The 26,142-nt window shown below is 35.9% G+C and overlaps 1 protein-coding gene across 3 annotated transcripts in view; it reads left to right on the top strand.

Moving 5' to 3' along the window:
• LOC132193624 (ski oncogene) overlaps positions 1-26,142 on the top strand; it is a 101,804-nt gene that overhangs the window by 56,395 nt on the left and 19,267 nt on the right. For 2 of the 3 annotated variants that reach the window (XM_059614402.1, XM_059614401.1), the window contains exon 2: positions 10,343-10,414. The exons of the other annotated variant lie outside the window; for it this stretch is intronic. In XM_059614402.1, the coding sequence (XP_059470385.1) occupies positions 10,343-10,414 (72 nt within the window). The remainder of the gene's footprint in view (positions 1-10,342; positions 10,415-26,142) is intronic. 3 annotated transcript variants of the gene reach the window in all.

The following is a 26,142-nucleotide window of genomic DNA, read 5'->3' as shown; positions in this document are numbered from 1 at the left end:
ATGCGAGACCATAATATCAAGGCCGACTGACGTAACTCTCTCTCGAACACCATCCCAGTTTGTTATTTAGCAGCGTCGAAAATTCACTCCCGCACGAAATATATATAAATTCCAAGCCGCCGGTGAAAAATCTCTCGCCGCCGCACGCGGATTAAAGGCACACGAATTCCTCGGACGTGAAACAATGGAATTATAAATTTCCGCGGTTGATTCTTCTGATGCACACGAGTTGTGAAACGGTTTCGAACTAACGAGTTGTTTTGTCATCCGAAAAGTTTTCCCCGAGCTGTAGATTAAAGTGCCGGCGCCATATTTATGATGACCAGTTTTTTTCTTCTGCTTCTACTAAAATGGAATGCGGAGATCAACTTTGAAATTATAGCGTGGAATATATTAAAAATTTCGTCTATTAATAGAATCTGGAAACTCAATAGGATCCGACAGATGGGTTGATAACTCGACCTGATTGGGTTTCAGCAGGTTTTTCTGCTAAAAAATACACCAATTTTTTTTCTATCATAGGTGTTATTTTTGTATATTGGATAAACCGTTAAAAACTGGTCTCAAAATAGCCTGATGTGATTTTGGTGCAACCCATTAAAAATCCAGACACTTGTCCAGTCACGACTTTATGGTGATAATATAAATTTAGCGCCGAGGATCGTAAAAATCTCAAAGAAAGTTTTTACCGATGAAAGATTTATGTGCAGCAAGTGAGATCAAATTTCATTGCAGATTAAAATGCGATTAACATCTTGATTGGTAGTAAAAAGTTTTTATTTTTGTTTTCGATTCGCTCAAATTTTACTGCAAATTGTGTCATTCTGATTCTAAACAGTTCGTTGATTGTGATAATTGAATATTTTGAGAGTGACCATTTTTAGACTTCATATAGATTTTTTCATTCTTTTTTTTTAGCATATAATTTTTATACTTTTTGAATGGAAACAATTGTGACTGGGAATTTTCAATCAAAAGTTTTTTTTACAATCTAACTATGAAAATAATTTACTAAAAAATTGATTCTTAAGTTAATAACAAAAGTTTAACAATAATTGCAGGAGTAAAATAAAACAATTTTCAATAAATTTCATTCATTGTATCAATAATTGTTAAAATTCTTAAATATCTGTGTTAAAATTAAACGTCTGCTATCAAAATGCAAACAATTTTCTCTCTTGCCTGCGCGTTATTGATCTTTTGAAAACCGCTGGAAGTTACATAAATACAAAGTTCAATTTATAAACCCACCGATAAATTTCGCTCAGCTCCTTTTAATAGGAACATTTCTCACACACACGACGATTCTCGGTTTCTTTCTTCAATAAAAACCCCCACATTTCTGAAGCATGATGCACGGCCTTTGCAGATATTAATAAAGCGCGCGATTCCGCCAACACACCATAAATTCCGCGAATCTCATCCGAGTGCGCTTTCCTCGGAAACCGCCACAATGAATGGAAACCTCGTGCTTTTTCAAATTTCCGGCACCTCTGCGCTTCCTCCGGAGAAAAAACAGAAGCCCTAAAAAGTAGAAAGAAAATCACTCTTTAAAAAAAAATTTCCAATAATAATTTACTTGGTGTGCGTGCGTGCACACGTAACATTGAGTGACCTTCAAATAGTCATCATTCATCCATCATTACGGCCAACTTTCTTTCTTTCCTTCACTCACTCGCAGGCGCCTTTTTTGTTCCTCTTGATGGAACTTTAATTCTCACAGCAAAAAGCCGCAAGCAAAACTGCAACGACGCCGCCGCTCTCTGATGATGCTTCTTTTTTTCAGTCATGCTCTCGCTTGATGTTCTCCGCGTCTCCATCATAACCGCCAGCATAGGATAGATGGATGGATGGAAAATTTATGGCGACGGCAAAAAAGCGCCGACTTACTATCAGCTGGGCTCGGATGTTTCAATCAGGGGCCGACCCCGAAAACGACCTTTTTGTTTTGTGATTAATCGCAGCTCACGCGACTAAAAGACTAAAAGGGTTTCCTTCCTTTTCTGCACACGAATTTTGGAGGAAAGCAAAGTGCATTCGAGATTTTAGGCGCAGGGGGATTACGATGCGCTTTCGGTCGTTATGCAACCCCTTCGCACCTCCGTCGTGCGGGCTGCCGAAATTAGAATGTAAACGAGAGTGGCTTTTAGCGCTCGAGTTTCCGCTTCTTACCTTCAATTTATCACAATCACATACTTTCGTCGGCCGAATCCATTTGTTTAATGAAACGCGCCAGCCGCGTTCGGCGCCGCCGGATATGGAACGGGTTTGAAAACTTGGGCCAAACTTCGCGTGATCGAGTTTTGCCGAGCGCAGGAAGAGTGTAATAATTTAATTTAGTTATTAATGGGAATGATATATGAAGCAAGGTGCGAAGGGGAGAAAACGCGATTCATTTATTGCGCTTCAGAGAGAGAGAAATAAGAACTTGAAGTTTAATAAAAATATTGATAAAAGGAATTTGTTTGGAAGATTTAATTATAAAAAATTATTTTTTTCCTCAAATTTGTATATTTTTTGGCTATGCAGGATGTAAAACCAGCGTTAAATAATTATTTTTATTTATTTTTAAATGAAGTATTTTATTGAGAAAGAAATTACAAGTCCAGCCAACTCCAAGTGGAGTTATCGGCCGGTGCTTTAAAAATTCAAATAATTTTTAAATCATCAATTTCCTTTATATTTAGGAACAATTTGTTCATATTAAAATCAATTGAAAACCAATAAAATATTATGTATTGTGTTTATATTAGGCAATATTAGTAAAAGCTGATAAAAAATAAATTGATGTTTATGTAATTTGCAACTAAAAGTTACCCTTTCATTGTAAAAATAACCAAAATTAAAAATAAACCATGCAGTCTTTTATTCACGCGGAGATAAAAGCCGGTTATGTGACGATTGAACAAGTGGGCTATAATTTTTTACCTTTTTTTTTTTTATCAAACTGCACCTGTGAATTTTTCAAAGCGCTCGCATAATACAGTTTTTCAAATCGGCACAAATGGCGCGTTGACATGCAAATTTTTCTACACAGCAAAAACACGCATGGAACGCGAGAGATAAAAATCAGACCCTTTCCGAGCCATTAACCAGCGGCGTGCATTTTTTAACGCTGAAATTTATTTCGCGAAAAATGCGTCGGCGCGCACAGCATAATATGCAAATGGGCCCCTTTTATTTGTTTGCAAATTCGGTGCCAATGGACTTTCGAGTGAGTTACGAATGCTTTTTGCACGCGCCAAATTTGTGTAGACGCGACTTTGGCGGCAGATAAGCGTCGACACATAATTTTTATTGTTTTTGGCCAAACCGGCAATTATCATCGACATGCGTGGAGAATCATTTTCTCGTCCCGGGCCAAATTATTACCTTGGCAGGAACCTCATTTTCTCCGACGCTTATCGCCGCTTTTGCATCTTTTCCTCTCTCGTATTATTTTTTTATTAGCTCAGTCACGAGCCAAAGTTTGAATTTTCGACACCAAAATTTTCCATAATTAACTCGATTAACGCTAAATTTAAATTCAAAACGGCGACATAATTTTTATGACTCTATTTCCCGAGTCAGCAGCCGAAGTTTATATCCGAAAAACATTAAAAGCCCCCGGGTGATGTGGTTGGCGCGCGCTGACTGCGCAAAACGCGGCCACTTTTCATCATGTTACATGACGACGGTACTTATCCGCATTTTGAAATTTAATCTCCCCCAACCAGCGCCATCAATTTCAATTCAGCACATCAAACCACGCGTTAATTAATATCGTGCGCAAAATTTTCCGAATGCTGCTGAAAAACGGGAACAAACGACCCCTATTTTCAGCTTGTTAGCACCGCGGACAGGCCATAATACAATTACGCAAATATTTGAAATTCTCTCAAATTGTTGAATGCGGTGTTTGCAAATTTCCGGTTACAATAATTTCTGATGGGATTGCAAATTAGATCAAACTTTAACGATTTGTGCCTATTCAAATGTTTCAATTTAGATGAAAAGTATTATTGTTTTTGTTGCAAAAAGGAGAGTTGGCAAAAAAAGTATTAAACCACGTAATTAATTAAATTGGTTAAGAACTGCTTTATAAAAAAGTGAATTGAAACTACTTTCTTTTATTGCAACTTACAAAAGGCTGTTTTTTTTTACACAAAAAGTTACAAGACCGGATTTATAGAAAGTAGCCGATTTAAAATTTTTTCTATTATTTCCAGATTCTTCTTATTTGTTATCTTGTTTTGTTTGCATACATAAAATAATTTAGAATAAATATTCCGCTCGGTGGAGATGATTTAAAGAAAAGAATAAAAATTGGCAGTTTATTAATTCAATAAACATTTAAAACTTTTTAACACATGAAGAGCTTTCAAAGAATTTTATTAATTTTTATAATTTTTTATTTTTTATTTTTGATCCTAACTTACTTATTTTTATCGGCCTATCCGTTAAAAGTTGCATAATTAAAACAAAGTAGGTTTTTATTTCAAGAAAGTCTTAAATCAACATCTATTTCCTCCCCGATCAAACGGCGCTTGTGTTCCTGTCTCTGTGGTATTTATTTTGGAAGCACCTGTGTACGTTCGTGTGCCAAATAAATTGACCCGAATCAATTTATAGAAGAAGCGACGGCTGCTCGCGTACGCAATTTATTAAGGCGGGCAGTAAAAAGTCGCCCCTTTCTTTCTTTCTTTCGTCAGCCAGTTTTGTTTGCGCTGCAGCCGCGCCGTGTGATTGTGTTTTTCTTTTGATCGCCATAAATTTTTTTATTGGCGTGTGCAGTGCCAACAGCCGTCTCGTCGGCGCAAACCGCATCCATTTGATCGGAAGAAACCTGCTCTCTAATGCTCTTAATAGCCTCCCCCTGCGAGGCTCCCACTTTTATTGCCACCATATAATTTTATTATATGCGCTCAGCCTATTATTTCCAATCAATAAATGCGTAATTAAATTTTATTTCGCGTGGCCCCCGCTTCCTATTAAGCGTGGTCAAGATTTTTAACGCGCGCTTTGTTCTCGGCGCGCTAATTTATTGTTGTTTCCAATTCAAAGCGTTCCAGGAACGCCCGTAAGCCTTTGATGCCCGCTCGCGATTAGCGGGAAGAGCCGCGGCCGCGCCACTTAAAAGCGTTCGTAAATAAATTCGTGACGGGCCCCGAAAGCTAATTTAGATTATTCGGTTTTGAGACTTTTAAGTACCGAGAGAGGTATTGCTTAATTAGCACCCGGTGCTCTCTTATCTGTGAATTTTTTTTCTTTCGATTTAATTGCATTTCCAATTCAAATGTGGCAATTTTCTTCGCAGCGTGATAGTGATGTTGATTAATTCATGGAAAAATAAAACAACTCTTCCTTAATCATAATATATACAGAGAATTAAAAAATTTGGTGTGAAAGAATGGGAAGATTAAACATCTTAATCAGCTCAGGTTTTAAATCAACAAATTAAATAAACATCGTTAAATAATTATATTTTGTAATTAATGGTTGGTGATTACTTTCATTGTCAGAAAATAAAAGTTCCTAAATGAGGTATTCTGACTATTTTTTTTTTTAAATGATTTCAACTTTTTAAGTACATAATGTATTTTTTTTCTTTTACGGTGTTTTTAGAATAAGTTTTTCTCTGATAAAAACTTTAAATTCTTTAAAATTTTTAAACCATGATTATTTAGAAAAAAAAGGTTTGTCATTAGCTAAGATTTGTCTGTCTGGATCAAAACTTTTTTTTTTAATTTTATTTCCAGAAAGTCTCCCCCCCCCTTTTTTTATTTTGATCCTTTACTTTTGATTTTAAATTTATATTTTATTTTACATGAAAATCCCATTTACGATGTAAGATATCATTATTTTTTTGTCTCTTTCTACTTGAAATTCAAATTAATTGGCTATCCTTGTGTGTGTCACTATGTTTTTCACCTTTGTTTCGAACTTACTTACTTGTCCTTTGTTTGCACCTCGCATCGCATACAAGAGCAAACTGTTGTTGGAGCGATAACAATCATCGCAGAGCATAATTACGGTATTTGCCACAATTAGACGGCCAATTATATGCGCACAGTGTATCCAACCTGGCGCTCTCTTGCACTTGTTGGCAGACCCTTATCTTGATCTTCGCGGCCGCGGAATAAATTTCGTGAGAGCAGACTTTGAAAATGATGAACCGAGGCGCCGCGTGTTTTGCATCGCAAATTCTTTCCGCGTCGCGTTCTTATATAATAAGTAACTTCAACAACAAGTTATTCTCCACCATTATTGAATCATTTAAAAATGTAGGAAAAATCAGTATTCAAATTTTCATTAAAAAAAATGATTGAATAATTCAAATAATATAGTGATTAAGTTAACTTAAAATGTTCGTTCTATTTAAAATAAAAAAAAATAAAATTGTTTGGAAAATTATTATTTTAATTTTTTATTATGTGATAATTCTAACAGTAAACAATAATATTTTAAATAAATTAATTAATTTACATTTAATTTTAATTTTAACATTTGAATTCTTTTTCAAATGTTGAACTGTGCAAAAGTTTTTAAAATAAATTTCATTATTTAAGTTAAAATATTTTGTTTATGCTTGTGACCAAGAAGGATTATTCATTTGATTTATAAGATTGTTCCGAGGTTTATTATGATTGCCTTGTTGTATCGGCTGTTAATTTTTAAATTCCTTTAAAAAGATAAATTTGCCAAAACTAAATATTCATATGGATTTGATCTCGACTGAACTTTTGAATAACTTCTCATTCCACTGCAAGATAAGTTGGAAATTTCCACGCGAAATTTTATTTTCCTTCTGCTTGTGAAAGAAAAGGCACAAAAAGAAGTAACGCAATTTTAATTGCGGCGGAACGGTTCTGCTTCGAGAAAAGTGCGTTACTTTTTTCCTTTTTTATTCTCCCTCACGCCGCCTTTTCCTTCTTGAATTTCGCCGCAATGAAGGTGGCAGTAATAATTCCAGCCCGAACCTGAAAGAGAGAAAAAGCAGCGGGCTCGTTATTTCTGAGCACCGCACACGCTCCTCTTCTCGCTCACTTCGGGACCGAAATTACTTTCCGCGCCGCAATTATAGAGAGGATAAAAATGTCAAGCCCGAATTTCTCCAGAACAGGGAGAGATGCAAATTCGGCTCCGCCCCGGAAAAGGAGGGAAATTTCTCTCTCTCCCGATAAATTGTTAATAAAAGTTTACGAGCGCTCGCGTGATTTTTATCCGCCGCGGTAATTGCCTTTTTCTTCTCCACACAATCACAAAAAATTTCAAGCAAACTATTATTTTTATCGAGTCGTATAAATTAAGCAGGCGTCACTCTTTTTCTAATGAGAGCGGCCGCGCTCGAGCGCTTTAATTCAATGAGGCGTTGATTGGCCTTTATTATTTTATTATTATTGCACCGGTCATTAAAATGCAAACGATGGAAATAACGAATGCACGCACACATATATGCAGATGGAGATTTGTGATAGGTCTATTCGCCCGACGAGCAAATGCCGCGCGCCTATTATGTTTCATTATCCAAGAGTGCTGCGCTCGTAAATTGGACATTATGCGCTCGCTCTATCTCCGACACTCGCGGGCAGTGCGAAAAATAATAATTTACATTTGAAGAAGTCAAGTGAGAGACTAAAAATATAAAATTTGATTTAACTTAATTAAATGACAATTAGCCCAAAATTTACATTTATTTGCTTCACATTTATTGTTGGTAAAAATTAATTTTTTTTATCGAATAAGAAGTGTGGAAAAAAAGTAGAAAAGCGTGCAAATAATTCCAGTTAATAATTTTTTTAAATTATTTTTAAATAAAATTGATAAAATATTTACACAATTAAGGTAATTTTAAATTGAAAATAAAAATCTTATATTATCTTTTTTATGCTAAATTTTCATCCTATAGTAATCATTTCCCCATTTAAATATTTTCCCTTTTGAAGTAATTCAATCTTTCATTTTGCATTAATAAATAAAAAAAAAAATTCATAAATAACATTCAGGAAGCATCAGTTGTTAATATTTTTCTAGTTTCAATAAGAAATATATGTCAATATTGAGGAAAACTATTATAAGGTTTATTGTATTAACTGTATTGAATTCTCCAAGAAATTATGTTTTAAAAATTGTTCTTACTATTATTTTGTCATTTTTTGGTGATCTCAAAAAATTTTAATAACGCTTGGTTCAAAATTATGAAAAAAAAAAAAATCATTCCACCAAGTTTTTGACTTTTACATTTTTCAGCAAGGAATTTACCCTTGTCATGGACAAACATGAGTTTTCACTTAGAATTTTTTACGTTTCGTCATATTAATTAAGCTGCCGCACGCACCACCGAGTTTACCTGCGCCAACTCATTACTCTGGCCAAATACATAATCCAATTAGGTGCGTCAGTGCAGCCGATGCTGCTTCACTGCCCCCGGTATTACTTCTTCTTCGTACTCCTTTTCCACACCTGCACTCGAGTAGTGCGTGAACGTTTCGACCTTGCAGGACAAGTCTTTTAATTGCACTCGCCACACACCCCAGCAAGCGCACGAACACGAATGCACAGTTTGTACAAACATAAATTTACATGCGGAGCTGCGCGATCGACCCCGTCTGTATATATGCGTGATGTATTAAATAATCATGTTCCAGTGCCGGTCACTCGTCCAAAATAATCCGAACGAACGGACAACGCCCTTAGCTGAGAGGGTGCGTCCATCCAATAACCCTAGACCGACCGTCCGTCACCCCCGACGACGCCTCCCAATCAACCCTTGATTAGCCCTCGAGCGAATTTAACCTGCTGCAGGCTTGGCGCAAAATCAAATTTGGTCCGAGCAGGGGTCGTGTAATCTAAGCGCGCGTGTTTCCACCCCACCGAGGGGTGGGATTTGCTATATCCTGCAAGTGCGATGATGGATTGCGAAATTGATGATGGAGCATGTTGCTGCCGAGAGATTTTTTTCTAATTTTCGGTGCTGCAGACTTTCGAGCGCGTAATTATAATTTCGACCCTTGCGCTCGCTCGCTCGGCTCGCATAAAAATCGATCGGCCGCGGTTATTTCCGGCGGCTCTCCTCCGTGCCGAAACTCGATCGGACGGACAGAGAGAGGCTTTAACGACCTGCACGCAGAAATAAGTGTCACCGGAAAGCATAAAAAACTGGCGTAAATCATAATTAGTGAAGCGTCGTGAGGTCAAGAGATGATGCCTTGTCATTTGTGTCCTAAATACATAGCATTTTTTGTGCAAATTTCATTGGTTTGTTCAATTAATATTACTGAATCGTTTGGTGTTTGGTTTTATTATTATAATAGAGTAGAAGCAGTATTTATTGATTAGTTTACAACCAATTAAAGATGAGAAATCATGAATTTTTAAATTAGTTCTATTGAGATACTTTGAATATATAAAAATTTTGGAATTGATTTCAAGAAGAAATGATAGATCAGTAAATTTATTTGTCAAATAATGATAATAATTAAATATTTTATTTTTAATATAAATATAATTTATAAAAATTAAAAAAAAGCGGAGAAAATCATTTAATTTTAACCTTAATTATTAAAATGTGATATAAACTTTTTAATAATTATTCAATTAACTTTGTAAACAAAACAGATCAATTAACTTGCTAAACACTCTCTTGATTTGCAACTTGCTTATTTTGAACTAAAATAATAAATTTATCAATTGAATCTATCATTTTATCAATATTTAATTCATTAATATGACAATCCTGTAAACAAAAATCTGAAGTATGTTGATGTATATTTAAATTAAATTAGATTTTCTCATCAAGAACATCCGACATTAATGCATTTTTAAACTAATTTCAAGCAATCAAACGAATTCTCAAAATACTTATTTGAATTGCCTTAAAAACAAAATATTTAACATTAATCTGCAGGAAAATCTTTTAGCTTCTGTACCTTGAAAGAACCAATTAACTCGTAAAATCTTGTTTGTGTATAACCATGTTAAATTTTTGTATAACCAAATTCCCAAAATTCTCTCTCGTCCCGGAGCGAACATTTTAAGTTTCCTGGGCTAATTTCGCGTGTATATGTTGCTCTTCTCATTTATGAACCATAAAAGCTGCAGAAATTTGCTCTCAAGAGCACTAATAAGTCGGCGAACCCTGGCGAACATTTCGCCACTCTGTATAATGAACGTAAAAATATCATCAGCCCCTCGCTTAATGGCCACTTGGGCCGCCGTTACGCCGTTCAAATTGGATTTTGGCAAATTTTCAATGCGGCGCTGTCGAAATATATGATCGGCTTTATTGGTGTGACGCGCGATATAAATAAAAAAGTCGCATGTGAAAAAAAAACTAATGGTTTTCTGATTTTCTTTGTTGCAGGTATGCTTGCCCCCTCGATATTACCCCAACGAAGTCAAGTCTGCGCCAACATCGCCAGTTACGCAATCAGAGGTACAGAGACACCCTCTTTTTATATATAACTGTCTGGATGTTTTCCATTTTTGGTTTCAAACTGACTGAGCTGCCAGATTCAAAAGCTGCGCCAAAATTCCAGACAGAAAAAAATTATTCAAAATTATTTAAGGTGTCTCATCAGGAACGAAAGTCCAATCTAAATTTTTAGAAGGTCATATAATTTTATTTTTTCATCTTAATCAGGATGATGTAGAGAAATTTTCATAAAATTTAGCTGGGCAGATTTCGAGCAAAAAAGTCTTGTAAAAGCTGTAAATTTTCAAACTGAATTCCCGAGACTGATCAAAAACTATCGTACGGAAATTACTTGATATACATTTTTTTTTATAATAAATGACAATTTTTTATTAAAATCACTCTCGCAAATTTTCAGTTGATGAGACTTATTAGAAAATTTAGGAATTTGTGTTCAGAATTTTGGCCTGGAAAATTCTACCAATTTAGGAAAGAACCAATGCTCAAAATTACCTCGTGAAAAATGAAATCTGGCAGCCCCGAAATAATTATACTTGTGCAGAACCCCCAATTTATTTTCAACCAACCACAAACGCAGCATGCAATTCTGCTTTTTATTAACAAAGTGAACTTTGAATGTGCGGCCGCACTTCAATTACCGTGTCCGTCCGATCGCAATCAACTTTTTTTCAAAAGGCCCCCCAGCGGTCCATCCATGTAACTTATTTACATAAAAGATCGCACAAACACGCCCTGCATCAGCGTAATTAAAGCGAACGAGTCGCCACTGCGCAAAAAAAATATAATAAAAATTCTGACTGGATCAAACGGCTGGTCTTGCTATGTATATTTTGCAAGCGCGTATTTTTACGCTGAATTCGGCCGAGTGGGTCGCACTGAGCTTGCGTGCGCGCCCATTCAGCCAGGCCGGCCGGCTTGCGGCTCTGATCAATACATGCGTCGCCCATGCACCCGAAGCAAAAGTGTAACGAACGACCAGGCGCAAACACTCGCACAGGACAGTCCAGATTTATCTAATTATAAAATGGAGGGAAATATTAATAATATAAATATAATTTAAGGGAAGTTTTTCTTTCTGGATTACAAAATATTTATCTTTTAATATTATATATTTGCCGGAATTTAACAAATATGGACACGTAATACCCCGGAATGGACAGAAATACATGCATAATTCAAAATATTTATATTATTCACATTATTAGCCGGCGTGTAACAAACACGGAAACGTTCAAATGATACAGAGATCATCGAAATTGTCAGAGTTTTCTAATTAAAGAGTAAAGAGGGTGTAATATTCAAAATATTTAATTTTACCATTATTTGCTGGCATGTAACAAACATGGAAATGTAACAGGGTAGACATCGTCTGGACTGCCCAGAGTTTACTTATTACAGAATGAAGATAAATAATATATTAGAAATATTCGGAAATATTTAAATTTTCATGTTATATTTTCCGGCATTTATCAAACATGGACAGGGTAGAGATCATGTTTGGACTGCACAAAGTTTTCTTATTACAGAACGAAGAAAAATATTATAATATTCAAAATATTTAATTTATTCATATTATTAGCTGGCGTGTAACAAACACTTAAGGTCAAAGAGATCATCCAAACTACCCAGAGTTTTTTAATAATAGAAAAAAGAGAAATTATTTATTTGATTTATTTAATTTTTTATTATGTATTACAAAACTTTTATACTTTCAATGTGTCTTATAATAGAAATGACCTAATAACCTAATATTCAAATGAAATTATATTTTGCTTCTGAAATGCTCTGTTTCAATAAGTTGCAAATACTATTTATTTATGGATCTATCACTGCCTGCAAAGAGGTAATCATAATTTCAAAGTAAATACAATACAATGGAGAGAAGAAAGGAAAATTACAGATTATATTACATTGAAATTAAAATTAAGTTTTAAATTTTATACTTTGGAATTGTGGACAAGTTTAAAGTTTATTTTTGAAAAGATGACTTTCTAGGCTAAAATTTAATCTAACAAACTGAGTAATTTTGAAGCAAAATCTTTTTATAAAATAAATCAATATTTTTTTATCTACTGATTGGCAAACAAAAAGCACTTTAATTTTGATATCAATTTTTTTGGTATAAAATTGAAAATTTCCTGTAAGTTGTTTTTGCCAGATTTTTTACACACATCGTTGAACAGAAGCAAAGTATAAAAATGATTTAGTTAGTCCAGATATATTTTGAAAATGTCATTTGTCATTATATGTGAAAATAATTTTCAATATTTTCATCGAATTTCATTATGCGAGTGAGGTGAACTTTCGGAAGTGGCAGAAAACGCAACTAGTGCCGCAAAAGTGGAGCAATCCAATATTTTCCGGGTGGAGGGTGCTGGGTGGCCACTGTGGATTTTCGCTCCATTCATATATTATATTCGGAGAGTTTGGAGAAACATTTATGCTTTTATCGGTTAGGGTTCGTCGGATGAATAAATATTGTCGGACAAAGTGTAAATAAATTATATAAAAGCCGAGCTAGCGGCCGAGTGAGGTCACTTGGTTGGACGCGTTACGGCATTCGTTCGTACGTGTTTGTTTATTATCGCGGCGATCCAACGATTATGCATCATCTCGGCTACTTTGTACTTGAAGCGCGTTGGCGGGCTGAATTCAGTGAATAAAACAAATTGTATGTACGAATGCACCTCCTTTAATGATGTGTCGATCGGAGATAGTGCGTGGTTGGCAATGAGAAATATACATGAAATACAAATACACGATTCCGAGCAGGCGATTCACATCATCAAATGGAATGACGAGAAACCAATATTGATCAAGTGAAGCAAATGACTATTTCTAAATTGTTTGCTCCGCGATACAGAAGAAGTTTGATATTATGAAACTTTTGTACGAACGATATTTGAGAAATTTTACAATCTTATGAATTTGAGCGAGAGTCAGATTCAATCGACGGGTCCTCGCTGAGCAAATTATTTTTCATTAAAATCAAAAAGGAAGTTTCAGTTACCCTGTGGAGCAAGAAAAAATATAAATTATTCAGAAAAATTAAAAATAACCTGAAATTTAACTTAAATTATAAGAAAACTCCAAATGAACATTAAATAAAGAAACATTTTCGAGCATAAATTTGTTTTTAAAATTATGGTTTATTATAAATTGGAGAGAAGATAAACAACATTTGTCCTAGTTGTAAAAATTTGCTTTTAATTTTTTAAGTTAGAATATTAATTAATTTTTTAGAATTTGAAAGAAAATTAATTTTATGTGACTTTTACAGCTAAAATTGAGATGAAAGTCTGATTTAAAGAAGTTTTTTTCTCACATATTTCCATATTAAAATTGCCTGATTATTACTTAAAATTTAAGTTTCAGACGAGGTTTAAAAAATCTTATGTCTTTTTTGCTTCAATTTTCTACCTCTTCTTAAAATTATTCTTATCTCATTTTATAAACATGAGACAATTCTATCCAAATGAAAGTTGAAAAATGAGACGATACCGAGAAGCTATTATAAAAAAACTGCTTCGCATGCAACCGTCAAGCTTTGTATTATTATTTTTTTTCACTTCCCACAAAAAAAAAATACAACTTGTCAATACACAAAAAAACATCGAAAACAAAGGCTGAGCAATTTGTATAATTTGCTCATTTTCTTAATAAGCATGCTTTCAAGGTCTCGGCTTAAACGAGCAGGTGATGACTTAATTACAGCTATTTTGGTCGCGTCAACACACCGACTTATATAAAAGTTACAAACGAATAAATTTGAATGAAATGCATCACCATTGAGCCAGTTCGTCCATTCATGCTCACGTAAAAGTTCAATACAACAATTTATTTATTAATTCCAGTAATTGCACCCACTCGCCGCGTGACTCCGCGCCAAGGCCGCCAATCTCGGTGCGTGTCACCCGCGTAGGTTTAACTCTTTTTTTTTTAGTTCGTTCGACTGGCGCGATAAAATAATTGATAATCGGCAGCTACAGCGACGCGGGAGAATGCATTCATTATATATTATGTATTTGAAATGCATCGATGCAGGTGAAGGCAAAGGTCGTCGAGGTAGGCAGTCGGTCGGTCGATTGTCATTATTATTATTGTATTGCGGCGGCCTTTCGGTGCGAATGCATGTAAAATTGTGCCGACGCACACATTATGTGCTGCACCGAGAGCGTGCAAGGTCACGTCGGGCATGCACAAGAAGTGCAGCTGCGGCCAGATTTATGGCGCGGCGCACATATATGTGGGCGAATTATGCCATTTTCTCGTATCGTGCTTAAGTGGCTGCGACAATAAAATGCAGATAAAATGTGTATAAATTTCAAACGCGCCGTGCATCGGTAATTATTATTAGGTGTGTAAAGCGGCGCCGTTCATCATTTCTGAATCAGCATCTCGCTCTGTGCTGTGGAAATAGAAACACTCACTTTGGTGCAGTCAGTACATGCAATTGTGTATCGGCGCAAATTTATGGCGGTGAAAAGTCACCGGTTCGAAGGGGAAAACGATCACGACTTGCCAGTTAAGATCTGATGAGAAAGATTAAGTACGCAGATTTGTTGCAGTGAACTAAAGTTTATAGTTGTAATTTTAATAAAATTTTAATATATAATTTAATTTTTAACAACATTTATTTTAAGCCCTTATTAGTATTTAATTATTAATGTTAAGCATTCTATTTTATTTTTTACATTTATAACAAATAGTTTAAAAAAATTTAAATTTAAAAATTTATGGTCACAATATTTTGTTCATATCTTTAGACCAGCAAAAATATCGGATTGATTTTATTTATTTATTTTAAATTTTTCTAAGTATAACGTTTTGAAATTTATTACATAACATTGTTAAAAATAATATTACAGGTTAGTCATTCTTAAAATCGGTGAAATTGTAAAATTTAATATATTCTAGCCATTAAAAATTAAATCTAAGCACAAAGCATAAAATTTCACATTTATTTCAAAAATCATATTTTTTACACCAGCCTTCTATTATTATACTTCTTTCTTACATTCGTGTTGATGAATTTATCTGGCAATACACTAAATAAAATCTACAATATTTACACAAATTTTAATTATTGTAAGAAATTTTTTTCGTCTCCTTTTTTTTAAACTAATTTATTTAAAAAAAATCTATAAAAATAATTTTAAGAAAAGTTCTATAAAATTGAGCTTTCAGTCAAGAAATTAAACCCCTATCAGAAATAGTACATAGTTCAATCAATTAATTAATTAATAAGCTTAAATCTCAAATCCTGGCAATAAATTTAAATATAACTGGCCTGTATTTTGAATACTCCCAAGGCACGAAACCTGAACGTTTCAACTGCACCTCCGCATCGCAAGTGCGCATTGTTTGTGACTTGCGATGGGCGAGGCTTTGAAAAATAAGAGTTATCACCTCTTTCTTTGTGCTCTTAGGATTTGGACCATTAACAATGCAGCCAAATTTAGCTTTTAATTATAAAATTGTTTGTTCTGGAATTTGTAATCTAGTTCTTCCACAAACAATTGCATTTATTGACAACAGACACATTCGTCTAATAACAAACAATTATTATACTAGAATAGTTTTGACAAAATTTTGTTTCGATGAAGCATTCAAATAAGATAATTGAGCGACCTAAGACACTGTCCAACAATTGGACCACAATTATTTACAGTAAACTCATCACCTAAAGGACTAATATTTATCTTTTAAAGATAATTTCTTTCATTTTCAAGTATAATAGTTTCTAGATGCACGGAATTTTCATTCTGTTGATCTTCTACAAACTGTTGACAAGTGCAGAGTAATTATTTACTAGGATATTTTGACAAAATTTTGTTTTGAAGAAGAAACATTTGACCTAAGACACTGTCCAACAATTGGACCACGAATAAGATCGAGACCAACTTGTCACGTAGTCTTACTCTGTGTACGCTTAATATTATCATCTTGGCCTATTTTGTTGATACAAATATTACAAATGATACGGGAAATAACAATAATTATATAATATTCTCCTTGAAACAAGTCATTTAAAAATTTGATAAAAAAACCTAGATCTCTTCCTTTGAAAAGCAAATTGCAATTTTGAAACATTGAACCTCTCCGTACATAAATTTACAAAATTTGAGACGCTTTTCGTCGAGATTTAAGGGATCGACTTAATTTTATCAGCAGCTTGCGGCGGCGCGCCTTTTTATTAAATAAACCGGCGCCGAGGGAAGCGTGTCGGGTTTATACATATTTGCACGCGGAATAATTCATGAGTCGCGCTGCACAAGAAACGCGAGCGAGCGAGCGCCGAGTGCCTCGAGTTAAATAATCTCTGCATAGACGTACTCTTGTGTTTTGACATAATGCGCCTCGCGAGCGCGCGGTTCGCTCCAGCGACGGCAGAAAAGTAAAGTCAACAACTATATATATGTACGCGAATTTTATGTGCAGAGAGAGAGAGAAGAGTGCGTTTATCATGCCAAATATTTGCCTCAATTTCGCTCGGCTGCTTTCTTCCTCTCTTCTTTGGCAGCTGCAATCATTTTACACTCTACTTTGCCTTGTTTGCTTTCTCGCGGGTATTTATTTACACGAATATATTTGTCCCGCTCTTTGGGGTGCAGAATAATTTCACCCAAAAAAGCTCTTTAACATTTCACTCTCGCCGTTATTGACAAGAATCAACTTTAGACAAGACTTTTAGGATTGAATTTCAGCAATTTACTTTTATTTTTTCAGTCAAGAGTTCTGTTTAATAGAGTTTTAAGAAAGTAGCTGAATTTGAAATTATTTATAATATTTTTTTGATAATAAGTGATTTTGGGCAAGACCAAGACGAAACTTGTTCAAGAGATTTGATTTGGTCGTCAATGCAAAACTTAGTGAAGATATTTTGGTTCTAATTTTAGCACTTTTCATCTAAATTTACTCTTAAATATACAGTTTTACTTTCGGGAAAAAATGCAGCAGCAATAACTTGTATAGAATTTTTTGGTCAAGGTATAAAGCTTGATCATTGCATTTTGCTCAACTCACTCAAATTTTAGTTGTACAGAGAATTAAACATCAACGCAGAACACTTAATTTTATTTTTTATATACAATTAGATTATTTTATATTTATTTGAAATAATTTGGATTTATAAACTTCAACGTAGCAGCGTTTGATCTTTTTTCTCAAAAAATCATGCTCATTAAAGGACTGTAGGAATCGATTGACAGATTATAAAGTATCGTTTTTACAAAAAAGTATTTGATTTCCATCATTTGAGAACTCACAACTAACAAATTGTTGATAAGTTAAAATAAAATTTATATTTTTATTTTTGCAAGCAAAAAACTAAAATAAAATTACATATTTAAAACTTGAATACATTTAATTAAATTTAATGTAGAAATAAAAATTATAAAAAGTTAAATTATAAAAATGAAATTGGATGAAAAAAAAATAAAACTAACATTTAAAAATAGTTTCTAGCTCCCTGATTCCATATTGCTTTTTAACCAAGAAATTTTGTTTCGTCCATAAGTTTTGTTTTGCCAATAAAATATTTAATATTAATTCAACTTGTAGTGAAGGATGTTCCTCTTCACGTTCTATAATAATATTCTTGTAAATATTGTTCTCTCTCCATCTTATATTCTGGAGTGATGAATATTTTTCGGGGAGGGAATCGATTGGCGGCCGTCATCGATGTGTTTGTGAGCGTGTGTTTGACTATCGCTCCAGTTTAGAGTAAATTGGCCCTTTAAAAGGACGGCAAACTTGTCAGAAATAATGGGTGCTCGAAAGGCAAGAGCATAATATAGACTGCAGGGCCCCGAAAATCTGATTTGCTCTTCAAGCGCGTGCTGCAAAATTTATTACCGAGCTGACAAAGTATGCGAGTGCTCGAGAGGAAATTCTTTCATGCAAAAACGAAAACTTGGGGGCGAGGGCGCGTCTTCTTGTTCCTGCCGAGGTGCCAAAGTCGCGCTAATGAAAACGGGGGCGTCCAAGAAGAAGAAGAAGAGGCAGCGCTGTTGACTTTGGCTCAGGTTCTGCTTTGATGGCACTTAACTTGCAAAATAACGCTTAAGCCTTTTAAAACACGTCCGAGGCACACAATTAATTTGTACATAATTTAAGAACTTCGTTTCGAGAGGAACAAAATCGCGAGAGAATTGATTTCAAAATCTAACTTGATTGGCTGAGTTTTATGATCCGATCCTCCACTTCAAAAATAACTTCTGAATGAATATATTTTTGCCGTTCCGTCTCATGTTTTACTCCCGAAGCCAATTTATACAGATTGTAAGTTTTGAAGAGCAGTATCGTACAACTTTTTATAAGAATCCTTTGAAGAGTTGTGTGAGAGGCTTTTATTTAAAAAATCTTCTGTCGTATTTTCGATAAAAAAAAAACTTGCATATCCTAAAATGTTTTGAGCGGAAAAAGTATAATTCTAATAATAGATCAAAAAATAAATAATAAAGAAAACGGTATGTATTTGAGACCAGGTTTAATCATTTTGTTTCATAGTATTAATATTCTGGAAATTTTTTTGAAATAAATCTTTATTTAAACATGCAAGGAAAGTCCGTTTTTAATTAACTAAATTAAAAAACTTTATTTTCAACTAAATACTCAATTTAATCAACTCGAGACTTTAAAAATGATGTACAGAATTATGTCTTGAGGTGCAATTCAGGGAATCTCCTAATTGGTCGTTAAGAGCTGCGAAAGTGGTGCGTTTCACCCTCTCTCTCTCTCACTCTCTCCCTTCGCGGCGCTCGTTAAAAATTCATAGGCAGTAATTGAACAAACGCGTGCATCTAGTTTCTCCGGAGTTTACTTCGGGTTCAGCAACAAGTTCATTATTATTAATTTCCACCCTCTCACTTTCTCACTGAACGAGCAACGATTCGGAATCGCGAGACGCTTCAAATTCCGCCGCAAACCGCGACTTCTCATTAGAAATGTTGAAAGGCAAAGTGCGCGTGTTTGATGAGAAATTCTCGGCGCGTCGCTAATAATTCGCCTCGGCGGCGGCGACTGCGGCGGGTTCAGTGACACGTTGCGATGACTGCGCGCGTCTCGAAATAATACGAGAGCGTCGTCGCCGTTCGACCGACAATGTATCTCTCACTCGGCTGTTATTAGCATTATCTCCCTCGATGCCCTCGCGTCTAATTAAGTCTGCTGCGGCTGTCATTCGATGACCTCGTTGCCACGCATATCGCTTTTGCAGCTCTTCCATGAGCGTACAATGCCCGCCCCGAGATGCACTCCTTCGTCTTCTTCTCTATCAACATATAATGCGTGGAATAAGTCAAACGTGCTCCCGGTGACAATTGACAAAGTAAGCAGCCGCAGCCCAACCAACTCTTTCAATGCGTCGGAGCGTGAAACGCCCATCGGCAACCTCGGATAAAAATGTAATGCTTTTATTATAATGTGTCAGTGAGTGCAACAAATGTAGACGTTGCATGGGTGTCGCTGCAATGGAAATTGAGCTTTTCGAAATTAATTGCTGCATTATTTATAAAATGTTGCCCAGAGAGAGTGATTTATGTGAGGTCGCGGCTTTTCCAACGCTTGGATAGATGACATAATTTTTCATCTTGATTTACCGAGATGAATTAATTAATAATTGGAATCCCGCAAAAGGGCTAAAGGCGTATCAAAGATTCCATTCCAGCTGGAGTTTGGAACTAAAATTATTATATAATTAATAGTATTTATCATTATTTTGGTGCAAGTAGCGGATTCATTATGAATTTAAATTTGAAATGATGTATTGTCTGTGTTAATATATTTGAAATTATTTTCAGTTTCATTTGGAAGAAAAACACTTTGATAGTCTTAATTTAATTTTGATTTACATAAAAAAAAAATTGATAACAAAAAGCAAGAAATAGCTTAAGCGAATGATTTTTTTTAATATTTGTATGTTAACTGTATTGATAGAAATAATATTTATGCAAATTAGAAAATTATTTACTGAAAAATCGAGCACCGTGACAAATTTTCTGAATAAAAAACCCATCAATTCCACATCCTTTGTGTTTGAGCTTAAATTATTTTGTTACAAGTTCTTAATTTATGGGGTAACTTCCAAAAGAGCCTCCGGAAGTGGCTTTTAAAGCTCGAAAAACCCATATTTCGCACAGAATTAGAATATGCAAAGCGCTGCCGGCCGCAGCACCAACAAATAACAATATTTAATAATTAAAGGCCCGCTCCGTTGTTTTCTAATACCCCAAAGTCCGGCGAAACAAACTTTGCAGCAACAAATCCCGGCCGGCTTCAGGCTTCACAACGGCCAAATTATGCAGTTTAAAAAGCTACTTGAGCTTGACCACTGCATTTATATGCATTATTTGCTTAAGTTTGGAAGGAATCTTAATTAACGAGAGCCTTCGCGTAATCACATTAATTGGCAGGCAAATATGCAGGCCTCATCAGTAAGCACCTCAGACGAAATCATTGCCGAAATCCCCGACGTAAGCTCTCTCCAGAGACCTATGCGTGTCTTCTGAAGCAGCTTTACCGGTCGTGTCACACAATCTTGGCCCGGCGAAATGCGATTTGCTTAATCCGCCGCGAGTGAGAGTGAATTATGCGCCGGCAACTTGCAGCGAATAATTTCGTTCGCTGCGTGTGTTGCGCAGAATTATATTTTAATCTGCAGTGCAAGGGAGATGAGAAGATGAAGGGTTCATTAGAGCCGCTGCGAGCTGCTGATAATGACTGAAATTTGTTTCTCCTCGCGGCGTCTCTTCTCTCTCGTCAAGTCAAGAACGCTTCAGACGCAGATTTCGAGCGTGAAATTGCGCACGGAATTAAGCGCGCATCTCTCTCTCAGGCAGGATTACGGATCAACCCCCTCGGCTTTAGTTTGCCTGGTGATTCAATTAGACGAGAGAGCGACCCCCGGAGAAACAAAGCAACAAACTCACTTTTGTCCCCGCCCGAGAGATGATTTTTGCGCTTAATCCCCGGACCGGTCGTCCGCCCGGACGCTCCCGCCACGCATCACTTGAGTGCTCCTTAATGCCGGAAACAAGTTTGTCTCGAGAGTTGCAAGCGAGTTTCGAGTTTTTCGTTTGGCTATTTGCACATTTATTCGACCCACCTAGCTCTCAAGCAAATTGAGAGACGAGGGCGATGTTTGCGAGCAAAATGAACGGCCCAAGTTTCGTGACGAACCAAACTTTGTTGACGGTGCCAGCATTTTTCCTGCACAAAAAGTTTTGCAACTTCTGCGCTAGGGGGAATGAATGACCTGGCGGAGCGCGAATTTGATTACGGCCGCTCAAAATTGACTCTTGGCTCGTCATTTTAAAATGGATATTATTTTCCTGCTGGCAAAGTTTGAGTTCGTTTGGCTGAAAATAAACTCAACTTAAAGAATAAAATTTCTTATATTAAAGAGAAAGAAAATCTTGTTAGTCTTACTTAATTTTGCCTCTCGTCGCAGAAATTTCGCTCAACGACGCAAATCCAATTTTGCCAACAGCCGCCGGCTAGTGCTGCATTAGCGTAAAATTCCAAGGAAAGCCTTTCTTTCTTTTTTTTGTTCTTTTCCGCTCTTTCTCATTGGCGCGCTCTTTTAAGTCTAACGAAGGGTGGTGCCTCCATATTTATCCAACCGTTCACTCTTTGTGTCCCATTACGCAATACAAAAGAAAGCCCAACTCGGAGGCACGAACGCGCGCCTAACGCAATTACGTTCATGCAAGCTCCAGCCCCTGCACATAAGTCGAGCGTTATTTTCTTTCTTTCTCTGCGGTGGCTGCGCCCGTTCGAACGACTGCGCGCGGCCGATTCTCTTTTCGGGTGCCAAAAATAAATCCGCAAAAGCCGCATGACTCGGTGCTCGCGACCTTTCGCTCCACTTGGCCTCAACGGGGCGCCCGTTACAAGTCCGAAATTGATCTAAATGAAAATTTAGAAGGGATGAAAGTGACGATGTTTGAAATATATTTAGAAAGCTCTTATTAAACATTTCTTCTAAATAAAATTTGAAATTAGATTGATTTCAATGCCCTAATTGTGACAATGTTTTGTAATGTTAACCAGCTTATTTGTCAAAAAAAGAACTTAAAATGTTTAAAAATATCAATTCTCTTTGTTCAAATTTTCAAATACACCGAGAAAAGTGATGAAATTTATGCCCAAAATTAAATTATACATTAGCTACATAATATCATCCATTTTTTTTATTGCAATTTAGCAAATTTCTCCTTAGTTTTTATCATAAAATGTTTTACTTTTAGAGGGAGAGTTAAAAATAAACAAATATTGAAATTAAATGTAGAATAGATGGAATAGATCAATTTTGTAAGGGCAGTAAGAATCGGTACTTTCAAATCCTGTTAAAATTTATTATTATTCTTGAAATTGCTTGGCATATTTAAAAAAGCTTTGAGCTGCATTGAAATATAGATAAAAAGTTATGGCACAAATTGAATGAAAAATTATGTCTGAATTCAGAAATTTGCCAAAAGTTTCTCTTTACCAATCCCTTTAATTTAGAGGTTTTTATCTTTTTAAATTTTTGGTCAATGGCGGTGACCCGTAGCAAGTTGTCTGCCGCGCAGCACCGAAAGGGCGTCCGTACTTTTTCTTCTTCCTCCTTTTCCACCGATTCTTTTTCTCTCGGCCCGCGAGGCACTTTGGAGAACTCTCGCTTGACGTCAGCCGGCTCACGGCAGACACGGCTCGAGAGGGGGCGCCGCAATTGATCGGCGCCCCCTCCCACCCTCGAGTGGGCCAGCCGCCCGCGCCGCCGCCGTCTGCAACCGCCGCCGCCGCCGCTTTCCTCCTGCGGCCTTTCTTCTTTCTCCGCTGCGCACCTTAATTCCGAACCTTCTCCCTCCGCGTGTTTTTCATACGCATGTTTTTTGGAAGGTGTACTTAATTTTTTACTGCTCGCTCGAAAGTCGGTCATCCGATTTGTTTTTATTGTCAGGCGGTACTGTTATGTGCGGCGAGACGCGAGGAAAGTTCGCGAATTGCGCGCAAATAAATTTCAACCAATGCCAAATGTGCAGTTAAGTGTTTGTCTGCGCGCCAGCCATGCAGCGTGTTCGGTCGCTCACGCCCCGCGGGCGCCTACGCTTTCGTGCCGCGGCATGCAAAATAGTTTTATATGTTGCGAGGATAAATTTGCAAACAACCTACGGCACGTCTGCCTGCCGAGGAATGCGTGCGTGCAGCCCAGAAACTCAAACAAAACGTTAGTTTTTTGTAAAGGAAAGTGTTACGTAATACAAAAGGCTGAAATTTTTAAGTTTTTTAAATAAAATGTTGAATTTCTTTTGTTTTTTATAATTAAGATGCGAAACAAAATTAGGAAACTAATTTTTTAATTACTTTTAGCGAAGGAAATAATTTTAAAAACGTCATTAAGTGATTATTTCAAATGAAATCTGCACTAGAATAATATTTTTTAAAAATTACTAAATTACCAGATTCTTAAATTATTATCTTATAAATATGATCAAATTTAAAAGTTGAGAGGTATATTAGGAGAAAAGTGGACGTGAAAATGATCTCTCAAGTACCTCTAGAAAGGAATTTAAACTGCAGAATAGCAAGTTCTCCATCCACTTCAAACTTAACTGTGCGCCAAGAATCATTAAGATATTGCAAATATGTACAAAATGAATCAAAATGAAAACACAATAGTTGGAATTTATTCAGATTTCATGAATATTTTTTAATAAAGTTAAGAAATTTTATTAATGTTTTAATTAAATTTAACAAATAATTTAATTATTTTATTCAAATTTAATCCCAAATCAAAGGAATTCAAATTTAAAACAGATGAAATCAATTAATTTTGTAATATATGAAGCTATATTTGAAAAAAATATATTAATCTATCATTAAAAACAGACTTATTTGATTAATTGAATCTGTTTAAATCTCATCCTGCCAACAAAAGACTTAACTCTATTCAGAATTGTGAAGTTTGTCTGTATTGAAATTGATGACAATTTTGTTGCCTTTCAAACTAAATAATTCCAACTTTTGAAGTTTTTCAAATGAATTATGTAAGGGCGTGATGAGCCATTCTTGTTGCCGTCTTGTCAAGAAGAATTTATTCTTGTCTGCTACAAAGCCGGGGCTCAATTTGGAATCGCGAGTGGTGCGCGAATTCTTCTCCCTCTGCAGAGCTAACTCGGCTCGACGGCGGCGGCGGCAGCCCTGCCTCATCAAACAAGTCCAAATCACAATGAAGATAAACTACTTCCCTTTTGTCGGCACAATTCGGCTGCACAAAAACAGCGCGCACAAAAAAAGGGCCTCCCTCAATTTCAGCGGCCGATTGTGTGCAAAAAAGCGCCGCCCTAAATCAATTTTACGAGCGCCGCACCGAGGTGGAAAATCAAAAAGGCAGGCCGATTGAAGAGAGGAAAATTCGCCGGTGGCAAAAAGAAAGGAAGAAAGTGGGCGATCGGATTTATCGCCCCCCGGCCCCCTGCGCTTAATCGGGGCCGCCGCCTGTTTTGCCTTGCTAAAATTTATTGCCCTTGTTCGCCGGCCGAGAGTGTGCCGCAATAAATAAAGTTTCGGTCGTGCGGCACGTCGTCGGCCACGGACAGTTTAACCAGTACAACTTTTTCATTCCGTCTCCTTCCTGGCCTTAATCTATTAGGTCACCTCCCACTTTCCTCGACGCGCCGCGGTACCACTTTTTTTTCTCTCTCTCGAGACGCTGCATTGAAAAGCAGTTGTTACCGGTTTTAATTGTCAATCCGCTGCGTAGTTATTTTGCAGAGGGGCGGCGCCGCGTAAATTGCGAAAATTTTCGAGCCGATTCGGGGAAAGGTCGTTGGGCTGAGGAAAATTAAATTGCGACACACACCGGGCTATTTTTTCTCCCCGTTTACTATTATTACTGCCGCGCGCTGCTATTTCTTTCTTCATTGTGTCAATTGACAAAGAGAGATTAGGAAAATAGATGGTGATTGACTGACGCTAATAGTTGTCGAGCGAGCGCCTTTTTGACACCGCGGCAGGACATTGGCTCGCTCACGTACGAACCTTTACGAAAATAGACCCCCGAGCAGGCAATCAGCCTCTCTATGCGCCTACACGCCGTGTCTCGTGGGAAAATGCAGACACCAGCATAAAAGAAGTGCATTCAACTATATTCAGTGTATGAAAAGAGTGCGTCAGGTATTTTTTCAATTTATATTTCTGTCACATAAAATACTTCCAACTGTGGACCCAATACGAATTATTAATGAAGCACTGAAATTTTGTGTAGGTTCGTTTCACTAATTCTCAAAATATTTCTTTGAAAAGAAGAGTTTGATTAAAAAAAATGTAATTTAAACCTGCAGGGAAACTATTTGAAAAGTAAGAAATATCCTTATTATTGGCATTGAATTGATGGGATAAAATTTAATTTACTTTAAAGCGAAGGAAACTGATATCAAAATGGCCAAAAATATATTTTTATTTGACATTTAAATAAATATTGATGATATTTTTTAAGTCACTTTATTTTAAATTTTTTAAGACTATAATTTAATTAATTGCCTAACCTATAGCCTAAATTAAACCAAAAATAAAAGAAAGGTTTGCATAGCCCTTTAAAAAGTCATCTAAATTACCAGTTTTGACTTCAAGGAGACAACAATTTATTTGCAACAATCAACTCAATGATTTGAATTAAGCTTCTCAGTAAACAATACCAGATATATTTTAATTTTATAATCAGAGTTTTTAATATTCTTATT

The sequence above is a fragment of the Neocloeon triangulifer genome, unplaced genomic scaffold, assembly GCF_031216515.1.
Source record: "Neocloeon triangulifer isolate White Clay Creek 2 clone unplaced genomic scaffold, ASM3121651v1 ptg000004l, whole genome shotgun sequence".
NCBI lineage: Eukaryota > Metazoa > Arthropoda > Insecta > Ephemeroptera > Baetidae > Neocloeon > Neocloeon triangulifer.
This window is presented reverse-complemented; position numbering and strand designations above follow the sequence as displayed.